We start from the raw sequence: 20,549 nt of genomic DNA, 5'->3' as shown, positions 1-20,549 counted from the left end.
GTGAAAACAGTAAGGTGACGGACCAGACCACCAAAACAATGAGCTCAAAGATGCTAAAACACTACATTATTCTGTAAGAGTATCGAATTGTGAAGCTTTAAAGCTAACTTTAATAAAAATAACGTTTTGTCATATTTGTTGAAACTGTTCCACGGAATAGTTCATCCGACATATAATCTGTGAAAAAACCATTTCACTCTGCCTCCTCATAGTGCTTTTAATGGCTTGTTTTTAGAATCCACAGACCTGAGGAATCAATAATGCAGCTGCCAATCTTGTCAATCAGTGCTCCTGAACTGTAGTCAAACTGGAGAACGCTGATCAAATATGGATTGAGATTCTATTACTTCACTGCCTGTTTCTTCCCTCAAATATTCTCAGAAACATATTTTAGGGCATAGTTTTGCTGTGAAATGAGAAAAGTTTGCCCCGGCGCTGAGTGGTGCTTGGTTTTTGCTTGACTGTTTTCAACATGACGGCCAGGTCAAAAATGTTGTCATTTTACAGCTAAACAATACAATAAAATATATTTATGAAACAAATTGTTGGTAAGAAAAAGGCAATGCAGTAACAGAATCTTGATCCGTATTTGATCACCACTGCCTAGTTTGACTAGTTAAAAAATAGTGATTGACATGATTGTCAGCTGCATCGGGGGCTCTTCGGCTCTGATTAATTGTTTTCCTTCAGTTGCGGTGGATTCTAGATTCTAGACCTTTTGTCACGGACGATCTGCTTCATGTACTACTGTGTGCATCCAGCGAAAGTTTCATCACATATGACAAGAAGTTATTTTTATAAAAGTTAACAAGGCTTGCGTAAAAAGTACATCTTTGTCAGATTTGAAGGCCAGGAAAGCTGAGTCAGTCACAACAACACTGACGCAACATCTCGTCTCCGCGGACAAAAAAGTAGAGCAGCCAGAGTAAAGAAGGAGAGGAAAGGTTTTTGACTCAGTTGACCTTTACATTATGTTACGCACCAATGTTTAAAAAAAATGTCCCTTAACTCTGTGTTATCCTGATGTTACATTGGATAAATCTTTCCAATTAAGAGCCTCAACCTTTTCTTTCCTCCTTCTTGCGGCTTTGTGGAGCTTCTTTATGTCTTTTATTTCCTATTTCTTCTCTCTGTCCTTTTAGTGCTCTCTTTCTCTCACTCTCTTTCTTTTCTCATATTCTCTACTCTGCTTTGATGACTTCTATTACTTTATCATGTATTTTTCATGTTCCCTGTCCTCCTGTTGGTTTAAGTGATCCTTGTTGTCACTGCTGCTCTCTTCTCAATCAGTCAACTTCTCTTTCCTCCCCTCTTTGTGCCTGAGGGATTGGAAGCATTACATTCTTACTCCTGTAATGGTCCTAATCCGCTTAGTTTAGTAATGTAGCCCAACATTAACCCCCACATCTCCAGCCCCAAGCTTCGTATATGTGTGTGATTACATTCTTAATAAGTGCTGTTTTTGTGAATGACAGTCTTTGGACTTGATTGCACAAACTTAGTATCAAAACCCTTGGTAAGCCAGAGTTGTCTCACAGAAAGGTTGTTTCATCTCTTATTTTCCCCTTTAATCTCATCTGCCACTCATGGTTGAATTAGTTATGCTTGTCAAATGTGCCAATTCCCACCAGTTAATTTCACATTCTTCTCTGGAAAGACCTCAAGTAGTATATATTTGTCGGCATACATCAAAAATGCAGTTTAAGGCCCTGGAGTATGTACGTATTTTTAATTAGCTAAACGCACTTCAAAGTGTTTCACTTATGAATATGCAATGTTGCATTGTATCTTTTCTTTTTTTTCTCACTCAACAGCCATCTGTCTGCGTGTCTTTGATGCACACCACATGTCTTCCCTGCTGTTCAAAATACAAGCACACACTCACACAGAGACATTACACAAAAACTTCCACATGCAGGTTTAATATATGGAATGCATTAATTTAATACTTGCATCTCTTCAACAAAACCCCACAGACCACAGCCTCTCCAAACAGGTTATTCATAGACTCATTTAAAGCGTTTAGCCTTTGTTCTATAGTAGGATTCGCAGCGCTTGCATAATGCAGTCCTCTGCGGGCTGATGGTATTCAAATTGTAGGATCTGAACTGTAACGGGCTTGAGTAGTTCAGTAGATTTCGAAGAAATTTAAATAAGAGCTGTCTAGGAAAGGTGTTGTACATTGATTAAAATGCATGAATAATGCTCTCTGTGCAGAAGATTATATCTGCCCTGTCCTGACCCCACAATCCTAAACTTTTTTTAAAAAAAATTATTCTTTTAACAAAACAGGCATGTTTTCATCACCTCAAAGCTAGACAGGTAGAAAGTTCCACTCGTGGAGCTCTATTCATTTGGGCCTCTGCCCTCACTTTATTTCTTTTAACCCTCCCAGATGTCCTTTTTTTCGTTTTATTCCTCTGTTTCTGTCATCTTACACTGTGCTTATTTTCTATGTTTCATCTTAGCAATTCTTACTTTTGAATATTTCTTATTTTATTTCTAAATTTTATATGAAGTTCTCACTTTCCTCCAAAACTTTCGTTTTTCCAACATGCTGTCTGCTTATACAGGCCTCAGGAAGTGGGTGTGTAGTTTGTCGAGTTAGTTTAGGGGGGAGAGAGAGAGGGAGAGAGGTAGAGAGAGGAGGGGAAAGGGAGGATACTGATCAAAATAATAAACAGCTGTGTGAAAGTGTGGGTCTAGTGGCCAGAGAGAGCAACGGAGAAGAGGAGAGAGCGATGTGGACACCAGCCTGGGTTTTTGTGTGACCCCCATGGGAGCAAAAAACCAAAGAAGAAACTTTTGAAGAAGTTTTCGTGTCCCAGAGAAGAAGGTGAACAAACGGGATGACAAACAGATCAACCTCTCCTCCCTCTCAAGAGGCAAAGAAAGATAATCAGCAGAGCTTCGACTTGGCCGGCGAGTCAGATTACCTACCCAGGAGCTAAACGCTGAGTCTTGAGGCAGCTCCCTGCAAACACGTGGCTCCAGAAAAAGAAGAAGGCATTCTTTGACTAAGTGGCCCAGTCATGGCAGTGATTAGGAGGGTGTGATAGAGCGAGACCAGACCGGGGCTGGAGACCCGAGGGGTGGGTAGTAAGGCAGACACTGAGGTGTCTCTGTCTCTTTGAGTCCGCTACCTTTTACTCAGGGGAACGAGCCGGCAAACCATGTGCCTCTTTGTGCTGCCGTCTCTCCTCTTGAAAGGTGTAGAGTTGTGTGACTGGCAGGAATAGAGTGCTTTTTATCAGAGTAATTGAGAGCAAATGCCCCAGCCCTGCCCTGGGTTGGACTGCTGGACATCGTGTAAACAGCTTCCTTCATGCCCAGAGGGGGAAGTGAAGGAAGGGGAGTATAGCAAAGTTGAAGGAGAGCGCCAGACCTGTCCTCGGCCATTCGGAGGTTTACATCAGCCGGCCCGTCCCGCAAGACACAAACCGTTATCTCCACTTTGCAGACCTCCACCCAAGATTTGTTGGATTTCTCCCCCAGTTTTAGCACCCCACTTTTGGCCAGAGGAACTCAGCTGTCAGCCTCCAGCCTCTACTTTGTCAAACCTCCAGTAGCACCAATCGTCCCGTTAATCCTAGTCCCACTTCTGAAGCATGACCGCAGGGTAGCTGTCAACTCCCCTTCACAGCTTGGCTGCTTTTCCCAAGAGGATGCTACGAACATGTGGCAGGATTTGGCGAGCACACACACAGGCATGCATGCACAACTGCTGCCAAGGGGTGTGTGAAGTGTGTAAATCGCCTGTTTTGGGACTGCTCCCTGGATTTGACCCTCTTGCATTTGAATTTTTTACCTGGTTTCTCTGTGGTTGGATTCAAGTTTGCTCATACTGTGGATTTAGCATTGATCCGAGCCCTGACTTTAAAGGTGTTTGTTTTGACCAGAACCACTGGAGGACTTACCTACCTGTGTCGACTCCTTGCCAGCCTTCCACCTGTATGACAGTAGAAAACATGTAGGCACTGGAGGGAGCAGGAGGAGTCCGTGCACGCGCTCCAGTATGATTGGCTTGAACTTCAGCTTGCAGGAGCTGCTCAGAAAGCTTGAACAGGTATATATCTACTGATTTTAGGATGCATTGTTGATGACAGCTGGGTCTTGGGCTTAATCCCAACATGTCCATTGCAACTACCACTCAGCCATTACCCCTCTGTTTTGCATGTTCCTTTCTAGAGGTAGGGTGTCCTGAGTCTTGTTGGGACTACATGGCCCTACAAGCTGCGTTTTTTCAGAGGCATACACCAAATCAAGTGCTCTGAGAAATTATCAGCATAAGCAACAAAAGAAAACCACAAATGTTTTTTTCTTTGTTCATTAAGATTTGAAATAATTAATAGCCATTGTATTATATTTGTTTAATGTCAGTTCAATATATTGTGCTTCTTTTCTTATAACAAACACAACAAAAAGAATTGCTAGTATGCTAATGCTAGCTGGCTAACATTAAACCATTTTCCATGTTGCATCCCCCTTTATAAGGCATATAACACCCAGAATTTTACTAAAATCCAGCAGCTAAATTGCTGCACTTGTTACCGCTCCTCTAACTTTAGTGCATACTGGCAAGGTAAGAGCTTGGGTTGCTACCACAGAGCACCACTGGTGGCCTTGTAATGAAGCAGTGTTCTTTTCTATTTGATGACGACTTATCTGATCAATTGATATAATGAAACTTAGGTGGTGAACTAATCGCAAGTGTCCATGATTTTCTATCTCTATCAGTTAAATGGCAAATGCCATTATACCCTTAGTCACGTCTGTTTACATAAATGCCACCGATGACAATACTGATGATGTGTGAGAATCTTGAAGGGTTGTCCCATTTCACAGATGAAGATATAAGCCGCTATGCCTTTTAACTCTGTTCTGTGGCGGCACTGGAAAACAAGTGGTGATAGTAAAATAGGAAATGGATTGGGCTTTGGTCTCACAGTGGCTTTTTGAATGCAGTCTTTTAAACACCATGAATACAAACAGAGTCAGCGTTCATTCTCCATCTCCCCTTGTGTTTGTAGTTGTGGACCTAATGTAGTCAGCTTTATGAGGTCTGAGCAGTCATTATTGCACTCATTAAAACGGAATAATCGGTTCTGGCCTGCTTTGCTAGTTATTAGAGAGCGCTACCATGCAGAGAGAGAATTAGTATAGAATGAGACCCAGAGCCTTGAATTAAGCCTAATTTGTCAAAGCAAACCTTTACAGTAATTGTGTCATTACAGGCTAAAGACAAACATGGCTTTGCCCAGTGAGGGTCATTCTTTTTTGTCAATGGGAAAAACTTATTTAGGGCAAAATTATCATCAAAAGAACAGTGTGTTTATGTTTATTTTGCTTCAGGCACAGCTTAACTGTGTATTTAATGCTTTTATCCTTCATAAAGCTCTAAGTAGTAGTTGTAACTTCAGTTGCCATGGGAAAGTCTGTCACATCGTATTTGCAATCCAACCAGCCCAAAGTCGACGAATCTTTATCACTTATTACAGTGTGCATGATATTCAGAACCCATTAACCTTTCTGCTGCCTTTCTTTCTTTCACACACACATACACACACATACATACATAAACACCAGCACATTGATCACAGAGGTAGTGGTTCATTTGGTTTAGTTGGTACAGTAGCTGTCTGCTTGTGTAATGTACTGTACAGTTTGTATGTGTGTGTCTGTGTATGTGTGTGTGTATCTGGTGTGCCACTTGCTTACATAAATGCAGACCTTTTTTTACTGTTTCCAGTAGCTTTACAATTAGTTTAAAGTTAAAGGCTGACTTGTCTGTGTGTGTGAGTGTGTATGTAGGTGTATGGAAGCCAAAGAGCTGAATTTGAGATTGTTTTGCCAGGACTAAAAGCCCTATATTAAGTTAATTTCCATCAATAAACCATAAATAAAACATGAAATAGTGGCAAACGGAAGCTTTTTATAGCTGATATGATGACCCGTGGAATAATGTGTGTGTGAGAGTGTGTGTGTTAAAGAGCACGAGACAGAAAGTGATCCATCCTCCCCAGGATACACACTGACTTACATAAACCACTGGCTCAAAGAAGTCTTTCAGTGGGTGAGACGAAAATTTAAAGGGAGCTTTGTAAATGAATATATGAGCCTCAGTATGCCCACACAGGCTGTGTAGTGTATAAGTGTGTGTGTTGGTGTGTGTGCAGTTAGTGTTAACTTCCAAGGGAAGTAGAGGTGTTAAAGAGAAAGAAAAGGGAAGCACTTGGGAAATGACTTGAAACACAGCCAGCTGGCTTAGTGACAGAATGACTGTCTTTTACTTTTTGCCTGTCCTTCTGTCTTTCTTTTCATCTGTCTGTCTCTCTCTCTGTCACTTTCTCTCCTCTATGACCTTTAAGAGGCATTTGATTTGTGTCAAAAAGCCAGCGGGTGATTATCCTTGCAGATCACAGTGGAGGGATTTGCTCCAGCCTTTGTGAAATGGCTATTGGCATTCAGTAAATTGCAGCACTGTGCCATGACTGTGGTAATTGATAGTTGTTTCGTGTGTAGTCTGGTTTTACTGTAGCTGGACTTTGTTTTGTCAGTTTTCTCTAGAAGGAGCTGAGCTGTGGTTTCAGCTCATATAGGACTGTAGAGTTCAGAAGTAAAACAGGCGTAACATGTGTGACGTGTAACATTACAGCGTCAGCATCTAGTGTGATGCATAATATATACATCAACAGCACTTTCAAAACATCATTCACCATCCCTTTTAAATGATGGTTGATCTCATCCTCTGCTTGGAGGGTAAGGAGCTCCCAGACATCATTGTTTCCCCAATTCGCTGACATTTTCAACTGCTTTTCTTTTTCTTTGAGTTGGGCGCTAACTGCTGCTAGCTGCTCCCAATGGTGGGCTGCACACAAAACATGGCGTCAATGTGTCATTACCGGACCCAGCCATGGTCCCTTCCTGCTAGTTGTCCCTTTTACACAGACACTGATTAAGCTCTGTTACTACCTCTGCTCTGGGTGAGACAAGTCTCACATCCTGCCATCATACCTTTTATAAAGAGCGGCAAGACATAATAACAGCAGGACATTCCTGCTTTATAATCATCTCTGTTACCAGACTGACTGCAGTGTGTTCATGGCATTCTGGATGTTTATAGTAATCTACAGTTTCTGGTTTTGGAATGATTAGATTGCAGACTTTGTAACAGTTGCTTTGGTTGTTTTACAAATTGAAATTGAAAAACCAAAGAGTCGGTGAGTTCACTGATGTCTTGAGTGATGTTGACGGTTGTGTCCTGGAACGTGCTTCACACTCTGATTGGTTCCATCTCTCATGCACTGACAGCTTGGGTCACAGTTGTTTGGGCCTACATATCTTAAAGCTCAACAAAATGGCTGCGTATGCACTCCTACCAAACATGGGCAGCACCACCTCTGCAGCCGCCTCTGAACAGCATGTTAGCAGTATTTATTTGCCATGCAGTGCAGGAACAGGACAGCATCTCACATTTGAACTGTCATACCAGTCCTTCACCATAAAGCACATGCCTCTTCCTCTTCTCTTCTCTGCTCCATTGGATGGACATATGGACACCTGGTTGAATGACGCTGTCCAGGATTTAGCTGACAAAACAAAGCATATTATAGTTCCTAAAATTCTGTTGGAAACTGATGCAGGCACAGAGTTTGTCCAGTTTATGATCCATTGCCTGCACTGTGGCTAGCAGGATGGATGTAGCTATTTGTGACATGTGCTATTTGACTGGTAATGAGCAGTCACTTCTTCCAGGCACATTGGGTAAACTGTATCTAATTTACAGACATTTTTAACTCCGAGCACATTTGCTTCATTTACAGATTTGTGAAAGCTGAGAGGACTCATTTGAATTAGAGTTAATAACCTCTTTTTATAATTGTTAATTTATTTTAATATTGCAGTGACTAGAAGAAAACAGTGCAGCAACATTAATTTCAGTTTCCTAGATAAGGCGGTTTTGCAGTAATTGTAAAATGAAGAGGCTGATTGCATACAGTAATGTCCAATCTGCAATGCAACAAGAGGGATACACAAGCAGCAACCACAAGCGCTGAAGATGGGTCATTTCACACACAATGACCAACATATTTTTTTTATTAGCATCTTGTTGGCTATAGGTCTCATTACACTTCTCTTATCTCCACTCATTTTGTCCCATTTGCAAGTCTGTGTCTGTGCTGCAGGCAGTGTTACAGTCATCCATACGGTATTGGAGTCTTTCCTTTATCTGCAGTTCAAATGTGTTGAACTGAGGGGAGTCCCACTAGAGAGCGAGAGAGAGGAGAAAATGGAGCAGTTTTACACATCTAAAAATAAAACATTTGACAGGATCCTCTGCTTGCGTCATCCCCCCTTGTGGTTCCACCCTCACACACAAACACTCACATATATCCTTTGAGATGTAGTTGTGTAATAGAGCTGCCTCGTTAAGGACACTCAAACACACACACACACACACACACACACACACACACACACACACACACACACATGGAAAAATTGCACTTCGTCACAGTATTGAATATAGTGGCTTCTCACAGCCGTGCACACATATAACCACAGTACTTTGGAATAGCACTGCAATACATTAGCATTGCATACCGTATCCCAGCATTAAATTATTGCAAAGCTTGCTTTGGTGTAGCCCTGGTACAACCTAATGCAGCATTAGTATGGAGGCAGACGTTGCCTAGGGACTTGCTTCTGGTTGGGGTGGGCCTTGGAAGTCAGTGAAAGGGTAGAAGTTAAAATCTTTTTAGTCAAAGAGTCAAAAACTGCCTCAAGGGCATTTCATGAAAATATAAACTTCTCTGCCTTCTGGAAATGTTGTGTGCAGTATGCTGTGAACTCCCTCAAGACTAGCGACAAAAATTTAACTTTATTTTCGCTTCATGAATAATCAACTGTGACAGCCTAGAAGACTTTGACGTCCAATATTGGTTAACTTTATTAAGACCTCGCTGTACTGCTGCCCTTGACTATGCATTTGCTGAGACAAAAATGATCACTCATGACAATAATCCTTTGTCTTTTTATTTATAGGACATCCAGGCTGAGATTGATGCCCACAATGACATCTACAAGAGTGTGGACGGAAACAAGTCGAAGATGGTCAAGGCTCTGGGCAGCTCAGAGGAAGCTGTGTTTCTCCAACACAGACTGGATGACATGAACCAACGCTGGAGTGACCTGAAGGTCAAATCGGCAAACATCCGGTCAGTTAAACTCCATACAGTATTTGCAAATGGAAATGTTTGTTTTCTCTAGTGTTAATGGCCACACTGCTCAGATTGCAGTTTTCTGCTCTTTGCTGCTCTCAAGTCTGAAGAGAAAAAACATGTAGACTTAAGGTCCCTGCCTTAGTTTGCCACTTGAATCAACCAGTGACTCACATGTTGCAGCAGTGAGTTTCTAAGTGTAATTCCAGTGTAATTCGCATATATTAGATAAGAAAACAAACAAAAAGTAAAAAAGAGAAAGCTCAAGACCTCAAGGTTGCAAACACCAAATCCTATTTGAAATGCCAAGCACTTAATCTCCAAGAAGCCGTAAGTATTTCTAAAGAGGTGAGATTTTCTCTCCACTCTAAAAAAAATGTCCATTCCCATGAAGCACAAATTAAGAGTCAGCTTTAGTTCAAGGCCACTTCACTCTGGCCCTGTGTACACCTCGTATTAACATGCATCCTCAGTGATTGGATCTCAAGAAGGAAGCTGTGAGCACGGGTGCTATTGCCCTTACCAATGCATCTTGAATTCAGATTGCTCAGACAACATTCAGAGGTGGTCTGGGCAGCATATAGCCACTTTCTCTCAGCAGTGTTTACTCTGATATGTCCTGGGACACAGTAAAGTACCGCCTACTCCACCGACATCCTTGGTTATCTCACTGGATAAGAAAACTTTCTGATGCTGCTGTTATACAGGTTTAACGCAGAGCTCATGGACTGTCTCTGGAGCTGCCTTCTTCCCGGCAAATGATCAGCTCAGCATCTGCCTGGTTAGCACAGGCTAACACATCAGCAGCTGTTAAACAGTTCCAGCAGAGTCATACCAAAATTGAAAGGGCTTGACTTTTTCATTACACACATTATTAACAGTTAAGAAACATTAGCTGTGATCCTAATAGTTAGCCCTGTCACTTCCTGGTGGACTCACACCAACTATCCACAGTACGGAGCTCACACTCTTGCAGCAGTATTCTTCTAGCAGCGCTCGTGTCATCATGATTAAGAAGAGAGAAAGAGATCTGAGCAAGGATTTTGAAAGATTTTACTCATTTAAACAAAGGCTGTATGTGTGTGTTTAGCACAACAAACCTCCCGCTGGTCAAAAACAACAACAATGCATTTGGTCTTCTACAAACAGATTCAATCATGTGTTTATCTGCATATAGACCAGGGAAGTAAGATTCAGTTACCAGCAATCACTCAAGACTCATGTGAGAGAGACAGAGAGCTATCCACATGTGACGGGATCACCCAAGATACATGTTAACAGCAGCTCACCTATACACTTCACTTTGTGTGTAACTTAAAATGTACTGAATCTCCCTTACTGTTGACTGAGCATTCAATACTCTCAGCTCTTGAAAAGAAAATGTTGTGTTCGTGATGGACTTACACGTCTTGGATTCAAAGAAAACCACGTGACATACAGCTTGTTGTGGAATATTAAAGTAGGTTACTGTTTTTCTTGTCAGCTGTACGGATACAGTAGCTCTTGTGTTCCTCATGTCTCCTATGGATCACGGGGATAAAATACAGCTCTAAAAGGACACGAGAGCCGCCACAGTGGCACATAAACTTTTGAGGACAGAGACAATGCCGCGTCAGCCGCAACCTTGGCATTAATAAAGAAGATTGGCGATGGGTGGGGATGTAGAGGGTGAAGACAGTGAAGGTGGAAGTGAAGTTGACAGGGCCAGATGGAGATGTTCAAAGACAAAGAAGAGGAGGGGGTTTAGAGAGAAGCAGCAGAGGAGCACAACAAAGCTTTGAGGGCAGGGGGAAAGGTCAGAGAGGCTGAAGAAAAACTGGGGAGAAATTTAAAAAAAAAAAGAGGTGGGGAGAGATTCTTTGCTGGATAGAGTTGGTGGGTCAAGGTCAAGCAGTGCAGACATAATAGGTTGGACTTGTTCCACAGGAAGACAAGAGAGAGGAAAAACAGACAGTGAGAGATCTGTGTGTGTGTGTGTGTGGGAGGTGGGATACTGTGTGTGTTGATTGTACTGAGCCCATTATGCCTTAATTGCAGTACATGTGTAATTATGGCTAACTCGGCGAGCTGAAATAGGAGGTCTCTGTACACAGTGTTCAGATACATTATGGTTGGAGGAGAGGAGAAAAACAAAAGTGCTTATCAACACATAATGCATGCATGCTACCACCCACACAATTAGTAGACTGTGTACCTACACCAGAAGGGCAGCAACTTCCTTCCAGTGGTCAGGCTTTTACTGGTGTTTGTTGTAATAAAGGCTTTTTTGTTTATTTTATCTTTTATGTTTTTAGAAGCCAAAAACATTTTATATAATCAGTTTTAAAAAAATAAGAGGATGTATATGGCATAGCCTCTGTATAAATACAAACATCTAGTGTCTAATAGGTGCTAGGTAAACATTTGTGTTGCAGATGTGTCTTTTAAAAAGTAACATATATTTTTCAACCTGGAACCAATTTCTCTATGTTTTTGTGTGTAAGTGATGGATGGAAACAACAATTTTTAATAATGGTTCAGTATTGAGTGAGACTGCTAATCAGGCTTCAATGTATCTTTAATGGTCAATGAGACAGGTGCGACGGAGAGGGACAGATTGACCAAAAAGCTGCAAAAGGTGTGCTTGATGAAGGTGTTGTACTTTAACGTCACAAATAAAAGTGATATTGCAAGTTAGATGGGAGTTCTTTTGCAGCTTTTTGGCTATTTATATGCTACATTTGCATCTGCTACATCTGCTTATTTAAATGGAGTCTGGTGGGTTTGCTGATAGCAATATCTAGGCTGTGTCTGGTTAAACAAAAAGGATCTTACTCTTTAACAAAAAGGACTATCTTTCCAGAGGTCCTTTCTATAATGTTGTCAGAGACTTGAAATAATAATATGAAACTGTCTATGGCAAAAACAAGCACAAGCCAAAACAAATGCCCCAAATGGTTATATTGCAGCTTGTTTTGCAGCTACCAGCAAAAGTGCTCTCACTTAATACTGGACCGGTTTCAAAAATTGTTGTTTCCATTAGTCATTTAGACAAAAATAACAAGATAGAACAGGATCCAGGTTGAAAAATACAGAAGTTACTATTTAATTAAACTTAATTATCAGTATAAGACTATATATGCTTCAACAGGGAGAGATGAAAATGCCTACCTCATAATAACAGTTTGAGTGAATCTTGTGTGTGTTGGCAGGGCCCATCTGGAGGCGAGCGCTGAACGCTGGTCCCGCCTGCTAGGCCTCCTGGAGGAGCTGTGGAGGTGGATCTGCATGAAGGATGAGGAGCTGGCCAAGCAGATGCCCATCGGAGGAGATGTCCCCACCCTGCTGCAGCAGCAGAACCACTGCACGGTACGTTATGTCGCCACAGGCAATGTTCCTGCCACGCTTTACAAGATTGAGCATACCTTGTCCCTCATTGTTTTCTTCAAGTTTAAAAGTAGTTGAACTTTTGAGTTTTTCATAGAAGAGTATGCGTTTCTGCTGTATATGTTTTAGTACTTTGTAACCATACTCTCAGCTCTGTACATTTAGTGGCTGGCATTTTATGTACAGTAAAAAGTAAGACAAGTGTATTTCTATATATTTATTTATTTACTGTCAAAATGTCTTGTTAAAACAGCGCTAATATACAGTGCATGGTAGGTATTATAATTTAGAATAAGTCTGCTCCCAGACTCGACCAATCAAAACAAACCAGGATTAGTCTGACTGATACTCATTCAGGGGGCACAGTGTCATTTTAAAAAAGTTTTTAATGAGCTACCTTTGCTCTGCATTGTTTCTGACCAAAGCTGGTAACCGTGGTCTTCTAAACAGTCAGCACTAAAACCACAGGAAGATTTTGTTATTGTAATGTAGCAGCAGTAATCACCCTGACATTGTCACGCATCAGGCTGGTCCACACCATTGCTATAGTAAGTTTAGCCAAACAACAAATTGCAGCGGTCAAGCATAACCCAAGCATGATGTTTTATGATTATTATGGTCATTCAGCAGTCAACACGCACAAAACTTGTATTAGCGCAGAGTTTAAGACCAATATAAAATCACTGCTACACAATCAAGTGTTGTTGTTCCCTCTATTTCATTCCCAGAAATATTGTTATTTATCACCCTCATACCACACTGTATCATTTATTCTAACAAGTGATCAATACCTTCATTGTGCCAATCCATTCACACCTTTGTCACATCACTGCTATTTGTCATCCATATTCCCCACTGTATTATTTATTGTAACCACTGGTTATTGTGATAGTGCATTGGCGTGTAATTGCTTTCAGATAGATGACTCCCCCTGTGGCTACTGTTTACTCCCAGTCCGCTGACCGCCAGTACTGCTGATGTCGCTCTTGACATCGTAATGCGTTTCCCTGCACCCATTCGCCACCCTATTATTTTGTCCCACAAAACGCCTTGAGAGTAAACACATGTGCTGTTGTGCATGGATGCAGGATCCTGGACACACTGAGACAGATCAACACACACACATTCATCATATTTGTGTTAACATAGGCACATCATATCTGTGTGTACCGTAAGTATCCCTATGTATATGCATTCACTTTAAGGATGTGTATGGTTTTATTACAGTTTGACAGATAGTTCTAATCACAAGCATTACCACATTTTTTGTAATTATGCTTTATATTACAAAAACTGTTTTAATTACAATTTCATAGACACACAGTTTCCAAAAAAGCTCAATACTAGTAGCTAGAAGGAGAAGAAAAAGGAATAAATAAAAAATGAAAAAAAAAAGTATTGAGATGAGAAGATCAACCAAAAAATAATTACACATTAAAACAAATCCTTAAACCTTAGGAATTCTAAACCTCATCCTAACCTCCATCAAAGAAACAGAGAACTAAGGCTTTGATATAAAAATAGTGTTCTTCATGCATCCTCGAGGCCTCTAATTATAAAGACAAACTATTGAGACTAGCAGATAACTGATCTACTGTAGAGACAGAGTGGGGCTCTTTGCATCGGCAGACAATCAATTTCTTGGCTGCTGTAATGCCTGCTAAGTATAGTCTTTTAATGATTTAATGAAGAATCACCATTCAAAGCAGAACAGATTATGTGAAAGAAAAGTTTTCCCCAAGATCATGGTTGAAAAATGTATTATATTTTCAAATTTTGCTGCCAGGGTAATGCCGGATCCATATCAAAGTACTTTATCCAGAGAGCAGATGACTACAATTTGAGGATGATGTGGCCCTCATCACATGTTTGTAAAGAAAAGTGATGTATGTATTTAGTCATTATTATTTTCACTAAAACTTTACTATTTAGAACATTTCCGCATATAAGTAGTGCTCCTGGGAAAGTGTGCATTTGAGCTCTGAATCCTTCATGAATTTAACGTAACGGAGGTTGAGCAATTGATTTACAAATGGTCAGTTTGTGTGTGTTGTCTTTAACATAGTTGTGCACACGCAGTTTTCTTTGGATTAGTAAGGTAATTTCAGTTTTTTTCCACCTTTACTTTGAAATCAAGTTGTTTTTTTGATGATCTGTGTACATTGTTGGTTTGCTTATTGTCTGCACGCCTGCTTATTGTCTCCACTGATTCCTGTTGCAGCCATGTCATCATGTTCTCATCATTTTGTGGGGGGAGGTATTCCTTCAAGAATCAAGGATTTTGTATCTAAGCTTCAGGTCTGTCTGTGTTTTGAGCCATGAGACATCGAACAACTGTCCAGGTTAATCAAAATTTGTCCTCTGAGGTCTGAGATGATGTTGAGGCGCGCTCTGCGTCTTGTTCTCATCACCTGACAGAGAACAGAGACAGGCCTCAACCTAGAAGATCAGACAAGGTCCATTAGATAAGGAATGGGACTGAGAGCACACAATACCCTCAGGAGAATACAGTACAATCTTCCTGCATCTGTACATTCACCTTCCTTTTCTCATTACCCTCTCTCGACTCTTCTGTCTCGTTTTCTCCTCCATGGTGTCTGTCCTGCTATTGGTGTCCTGGCGTTTGGATCTCCTTTTTTCTCTCACTTTATCTTCTCTCCATTCCCTTGCTCATCTCTAGGTCTTCAGCTTTGAGGAGACTGGAATAAGAAATAATGGAAAAAGGGGAGTTGAGGGCTCACTTTTCATTTTGACTAAGTTATACTTTTCCCTTCGCTTCCTTCTCCTCTGTATTCTTAATAGATTGGCCTGGAGGTCTCGCCGACCCTGAGAGGGATGAGGGGGCTGAGCAGCACAAAGAGCCAGGGCTTTGAACACGTCATGCTCTATTACTTGCTTACATCGACTCACACACACAGTTCCCCTGTGCTCACACAGACATACACACACACAGTCACTCAGAGATACACACTAGTTACTCTGTCAGTGTGATGGGGGAATGTGTGTATGGAAATTGGTATCTATGAGGTAGGGAGGGCTTAGAAGGGCTAAGTGGAAAAACCTGTCTTTTTCCCGTTTTCTCCTCCTGGGAAACTTGGAGAGATAAAAGAGGAAGGCTAAGCCACTTAGCCCAACAGAGAGCAACGGATATTGCTCTTATTAAAGAATCAGAGGGAAGAAAAATATGAGAGAGCAATGGTCTGAACAGTTGAAGAAAGTGACGGACAGGGAGCGGAAATCGGAGACAAGTTAAGAGCTTAGGAAAAGAGGAAGGAAGAGGATGCAAAGAGGTTTATACGTGGAAGAAGGGAAGTTATTAGAGGTACGAACCAGACAAATATGGTGCACGTTCACCTGTCTGCAGGGCTCGACAGCAACTGTTGCCAGGCTGCCCCAGGTAATAATAAAATTGGCAACCAATTCTTGTCTTTTGGTTGCCATTAGTGGCAATTACTTTAAAATACAAAAAACCAGACATCAGACAGCATAATCTGCACCTCAAAATAAATACATTTTCAATATTTGTTGCATTAGTGATATTTAAATAGTGCTGTTACAGACAGAATCAGAACCAGACAAAGATGCATGAACATTTTATCACGTCGACTCATATTTTGTATACCAGGAACTAAATGCAAACACTTTCACACTTAAACAGGACCTATTATGCTCATTTACATGTTCATACTTGTATTTTAAGGTTGCTGCTAGAACATGTTTACATGCTTTGATGGTCTCTTTAGTTTCCTCATACTGTCTGTGCTTGAAGACCTGTATTCAGTCTCTCCTGAAAACTCTCTGTTTAACGCCTGTCTCTTTAACCTTCCCTCCTAAAAAAGCCCAGTCTGCTCTGAGTGGTCAGCTTCTCTGGGTTTTCTGTATCACCGCGTCTCTGCTCTGTTATCCCAGCTGGGGAATGTAAGGGAGTATAGCAGCACTGTCTACCTGTCTTGCAGTGGCATACTTGGAGCAGAGGACATAAAAAAATCTTACACACTATGACATCAGCTTGTAGCCAGAGTAGAAAAAAACTGTAGAAAACGCCGTTCAAAACGGTCTAAAGCCTGAGCTTTCGCTCACAGTGAACACTTCTACTTACATTTATCTCATTATTTGAAACTTTGACCTTGCTTAATATGAACATTACGATTCAAATTCTGTATCATTATCAGGATCAGATTAAACACAAACTAAAAAAAAAAAAATATCACATTTTCATTATTAAGCTGACAGATAACTGCATGGTATCTCTTAGTATCTATTAATGTTTTCTTACTCAAAATGTAAGGTGACTAAAAATGGAAAGCAGATTTTCAGTTGGACAGCCAAAACTTGATGCCTAGCAACCAGCCTGGTGAACACTTGAAGAGTTAGTGTTACACCCTGCCTGTCTGTTTTTTTGATAATCAATTTCTAAAACAACTGTTGCTTTAGATTCTGCCTGAAAGCAGTTCTGCTCATTTGGCAGCTCGCAGGAGGAATTTAAAGTGTGTGTGAGGTTGGGAGGGATGTTGTCCTGTTTTACTTGAGTGACTTCTTGCTCCCTCCCCTTTAGATTGATCCGTGTCTGTGTTTTTCCTTGCTAAAATGGCCATAATAGCATTTATTAATCGCACATTCAATTATCCAATAAAAGCCCTCAGTCAGCATCCAGCTGATTAAACTCATCAATCTCCTCTATTAAATTAACAGCTTCAAGGATTGGGAACAAGGGAGCGAGTGCTTGTGGGCATTTTTAACGACGCTTATCTTCTAGCAACAGTTGGCTTTTTGTCCACATTGTTTGGACAGTGCAATCTTTTCAACCGCTCCTCCAATTTTTTTCAGCGTGAATAAATATGAAGACAAACGGGCAAAGAGGGATTCTGTTTAAATTTCAATGTATTCAACTTGGTTTCTTTTGCAGTCTCAGTATGCTTAAGCAGCGCACAATTACCCTCTTGAACGTGAGGAGGGTCTAATAATCCCCCACAGAAGCCATCTTCATCATTGTGCCTGCATGATTGATTAGCACCATTTACACCTGAACGGACAGGTCGTAAAGGAGAATAAAATGGATTAAAGTGCTGTGCTGGACTTTACCTTATCTCTTGGGAAAGGAAGGTCTTTTTTTTAAACTCACAATTGCCTCGCTTTCAATAACTTTTAATTGTTTTTGTCTGCTTCCTTTGCATTTGTTGGCAGCAGTTTCATGACATTGCTGGACTTATGTCCTGACAGTCTACTGGCTGAATAGAATTTTGCACTAGTCTTCACCTCAGCTGTGTAAAACATTAGAGCTGCTGTGATCAATATTTTTGCATTTTACATGGCTCAAATGACTACATGCATGTGATGAAGCTACAGATAAATATCTCCTAACTCTGCAATTGGCTTCAGCTCTATGGAGCATTTTAGTCTTTTTCAGCTCATTGTTTTGGTTTCTGATTTAGAAATTATAAGGACAGGAAAGAGCTGGACAAAAGCTAAACCATGTGTAAGATGTGCAAAAATTGAGGTGAAATATGTTGGAAATACCAGAAATCTCCATATCTATTCTATTCTATTATAACAAAATACTTTGATATACTATCTGCAAAGATGCACAAACTGAAACAAATCCTACTGGAGAGCGCATTTGCTTTGTTTTAACTGCAATATCCCTAATTAAAATGGGGCCTCGTGAATCACAATACATTTGTTATATCTGTGGCGATACCCTGCTGATCAGCTTTGTATTGTGTTATAATGTTCTACACACTGTTCTTCACAGTATGTAGCTGTATAATCAAATTGATTCTCAGAACCAACTTTACACTACACTATTGTTCAGTATCAAATGGCAGGCAAGCCACATAATAAGACATTTTGCATTAAAAAGACATGTTTTGCCCTCAGGAGCTCATTTGACCAAAGGAAAGACTTAAAAGAGACTGAATGTAAGACTAACATTCATCCATTTGACAGGAGGATGACTCAAAATGAATGCTAATATTTTTGCCAGTTGTGTTCAGCAAATATGCAGCTTTTTCTTAACAAATCCCCCATATCAACTTAAAAGGCTATAAAATGTCAGTGTTTTGTGTCTGCTGCCCCATATTCACCAAAACATGAGGAAATGCAGGTTCAAGAAATTGACAATATTTAAAACATTACAATCAACAATCACCTAAATGAATAATTGTGATGGCACAATAGTAGTAGTAGTAGTAGTAGTAGTAGTAGTAATCTCTTATAATAAAAATAACAAAGTACTAGGATTTAATGTTAAAAATTTGTGTTGGAAATGACAGACTATTTGAAAATATATATATATTTGCCAGAAGCAACAGAAAATGTCTCTTGAGTGGACTAAAATCAATGTTAATCTTTGCAGTGTGGCAAGAACACAACATTGTAAAATAAACATATCAAATACATATTTTAAACAAAATAATTAAATAGCTAGGTTGTTTTAGAAGCTGTCTCAAGTGTTTGCATTATTATTTAGCTGTGCCTTACTCTTTTATGAGCTGCAAAGCAGTCTGACACGTGTGTGGATTTCTTATTTAAATATGGTTAAAGCTGGAAGCAGTAGATTAGTGGAGAATATGAGAGAGTATTATTACAAACAACAGCCTTTCAGGAGCAGTGGATGTTAAGAGCAAAGGGGCTATCAAATGTTTAGACGAAGGCTTTGACCAACATAAAAACACTTGAAAACATAGCTCTTTCTTTAAGTTTTGGCATTTTCGTCCACATACAAACTTTGTTTTCGTTCACTGTAAACAGGCGTTTGTAAATCTCTGTCCAGGATGAGGATTTTCAGAAACAGTGTTTAGTGTTGATGGGTAGACAGGGCAAACTGGGTTTTGTGTTTGTGACATCAGAGTGTGCATTGGTATTTCCTTCGTGAGGCGTCACAAATGAAACGGCACTTTGTGTGGATAAGACCGAAATCCTGCAGGCTTTAAACTTGCTAACAGGATTTTACAGCACAAATAAACAAAAAACCATTTTGGTCTCTTGAGCTAATTTCAACATTCATGACAAGTGTTAATTTAATGAATTTTGTTTTGGGACCCCTCGAAAACGAGTTTATGCATCTCAAAGGGTTTTTCCTAATATGATAAATTTCAATACAGGGAAAATTACTGAAAGGATTAGTGACAATTTGTGTTTTTAGTTTTTTTTAAAGACGTTAAAAACAAATAAACAAGGGAAATGACCTGGAAACAGTGCTTAAAATTATAATAATTCTGATACATAATTTTAAATCCGTTATTTTGATTTGTGGAGTATTTCTCACCAAGTTACTTTTTTTTTTGAGAACCAAGGAGGAAAAAACCCTGTTTTCCAATACTACCCATGTCCATATGAACAAGGCCAAAGTCACTCTGACACTTCTGTAACTGTCTGCAATCTAATTTGCAACAAGTTCAAACACTTAACTCCACTAAAACACCTAAATACTTAATTTAATTCACGAAAATAAGTAAAATAAGAGGTTATCCGTTTTTTGCTGATTTGTGATACCCTTTAATGTGAGTTAACCCTTATTTTGAAGGCTCCTTGCGTTTGGTGCTTTTGTGATGTTGACAGGTGCTATATTGTCGTGGCCCTTTTGGGAGGCGTATTTTCCTCCTGGAAGATGATTAGGGGTGTGGTAATATTCCAGAGAAGCAGAGATAGTGGGGTTTTAAGAGGGGGAAAGAGGGATGTTTGGCAGAGCTCTGAAAGTAGCTGTGTTGTGATGTTATCTTATCTCCAGCACAGCACAGGGCACACAGTGATAAGAGTTTGCTGTGTTACTACGGCCCCCACACACACAGACCTGGACACAAACACCCACACACACACCGACACAAGACTCAGACTCTCAGACACAGAAATGCACAGAAACCAAGGTCACAGTCACCCATAGCTAGATGCAGTCAGTATTGTGGGACTGACAGGACTCCTGTCTTCCTCTGGTCTTAACAAATCACAGCGGCCCAGACCATA

General features: G+C 40.4%; 1 protein-coding gene across 5 annotated transcripts in view; it reads left to right on the top strand.

Moving 5' to 3' along the window:
* The window catches only part of utrn (utrophin), a 239,026-nt gene that overhangs the window by 130,018 nt on the left and 88,459 nt on the right, over positions 1-20,549 (top strand). For all 5 annotated transcript variants that reach the window (XM_042503021.1, XM_042503022.1, XM_042503024.1 and 2 more), the window contains 2 exons: positions 9,046-9,218; positions 12,413-12,569. In XM_042503021.1, coding sequence (XP_042358955.1) covers positions 9,046-9,218; positions 12,413-12,569 — 330 coding nt within the window. The remainder of the gene's footprint in view (positions 1-9,045; positions 9,219-12,412; positions 12,570-20,549) is intronic.

The sequence above is a fragment of the Plectropomus leopardus genome, chromosome 16 (assembly GCF_008729295.1).
Source record: "Plectropomus leopardus isolate mb chromosome 16, YSFRI_Pleo_2.0, whole genome shotgun sequence".
NCBI lineage: Eukaryota > Metazoa > Chordata > Actinopteri > Perciformes > Serranidae > Plectropomus > Plectropomus leopardus.
This window is presented reverse-complemented; position numbering and strand designations above follow the sequence as displayed.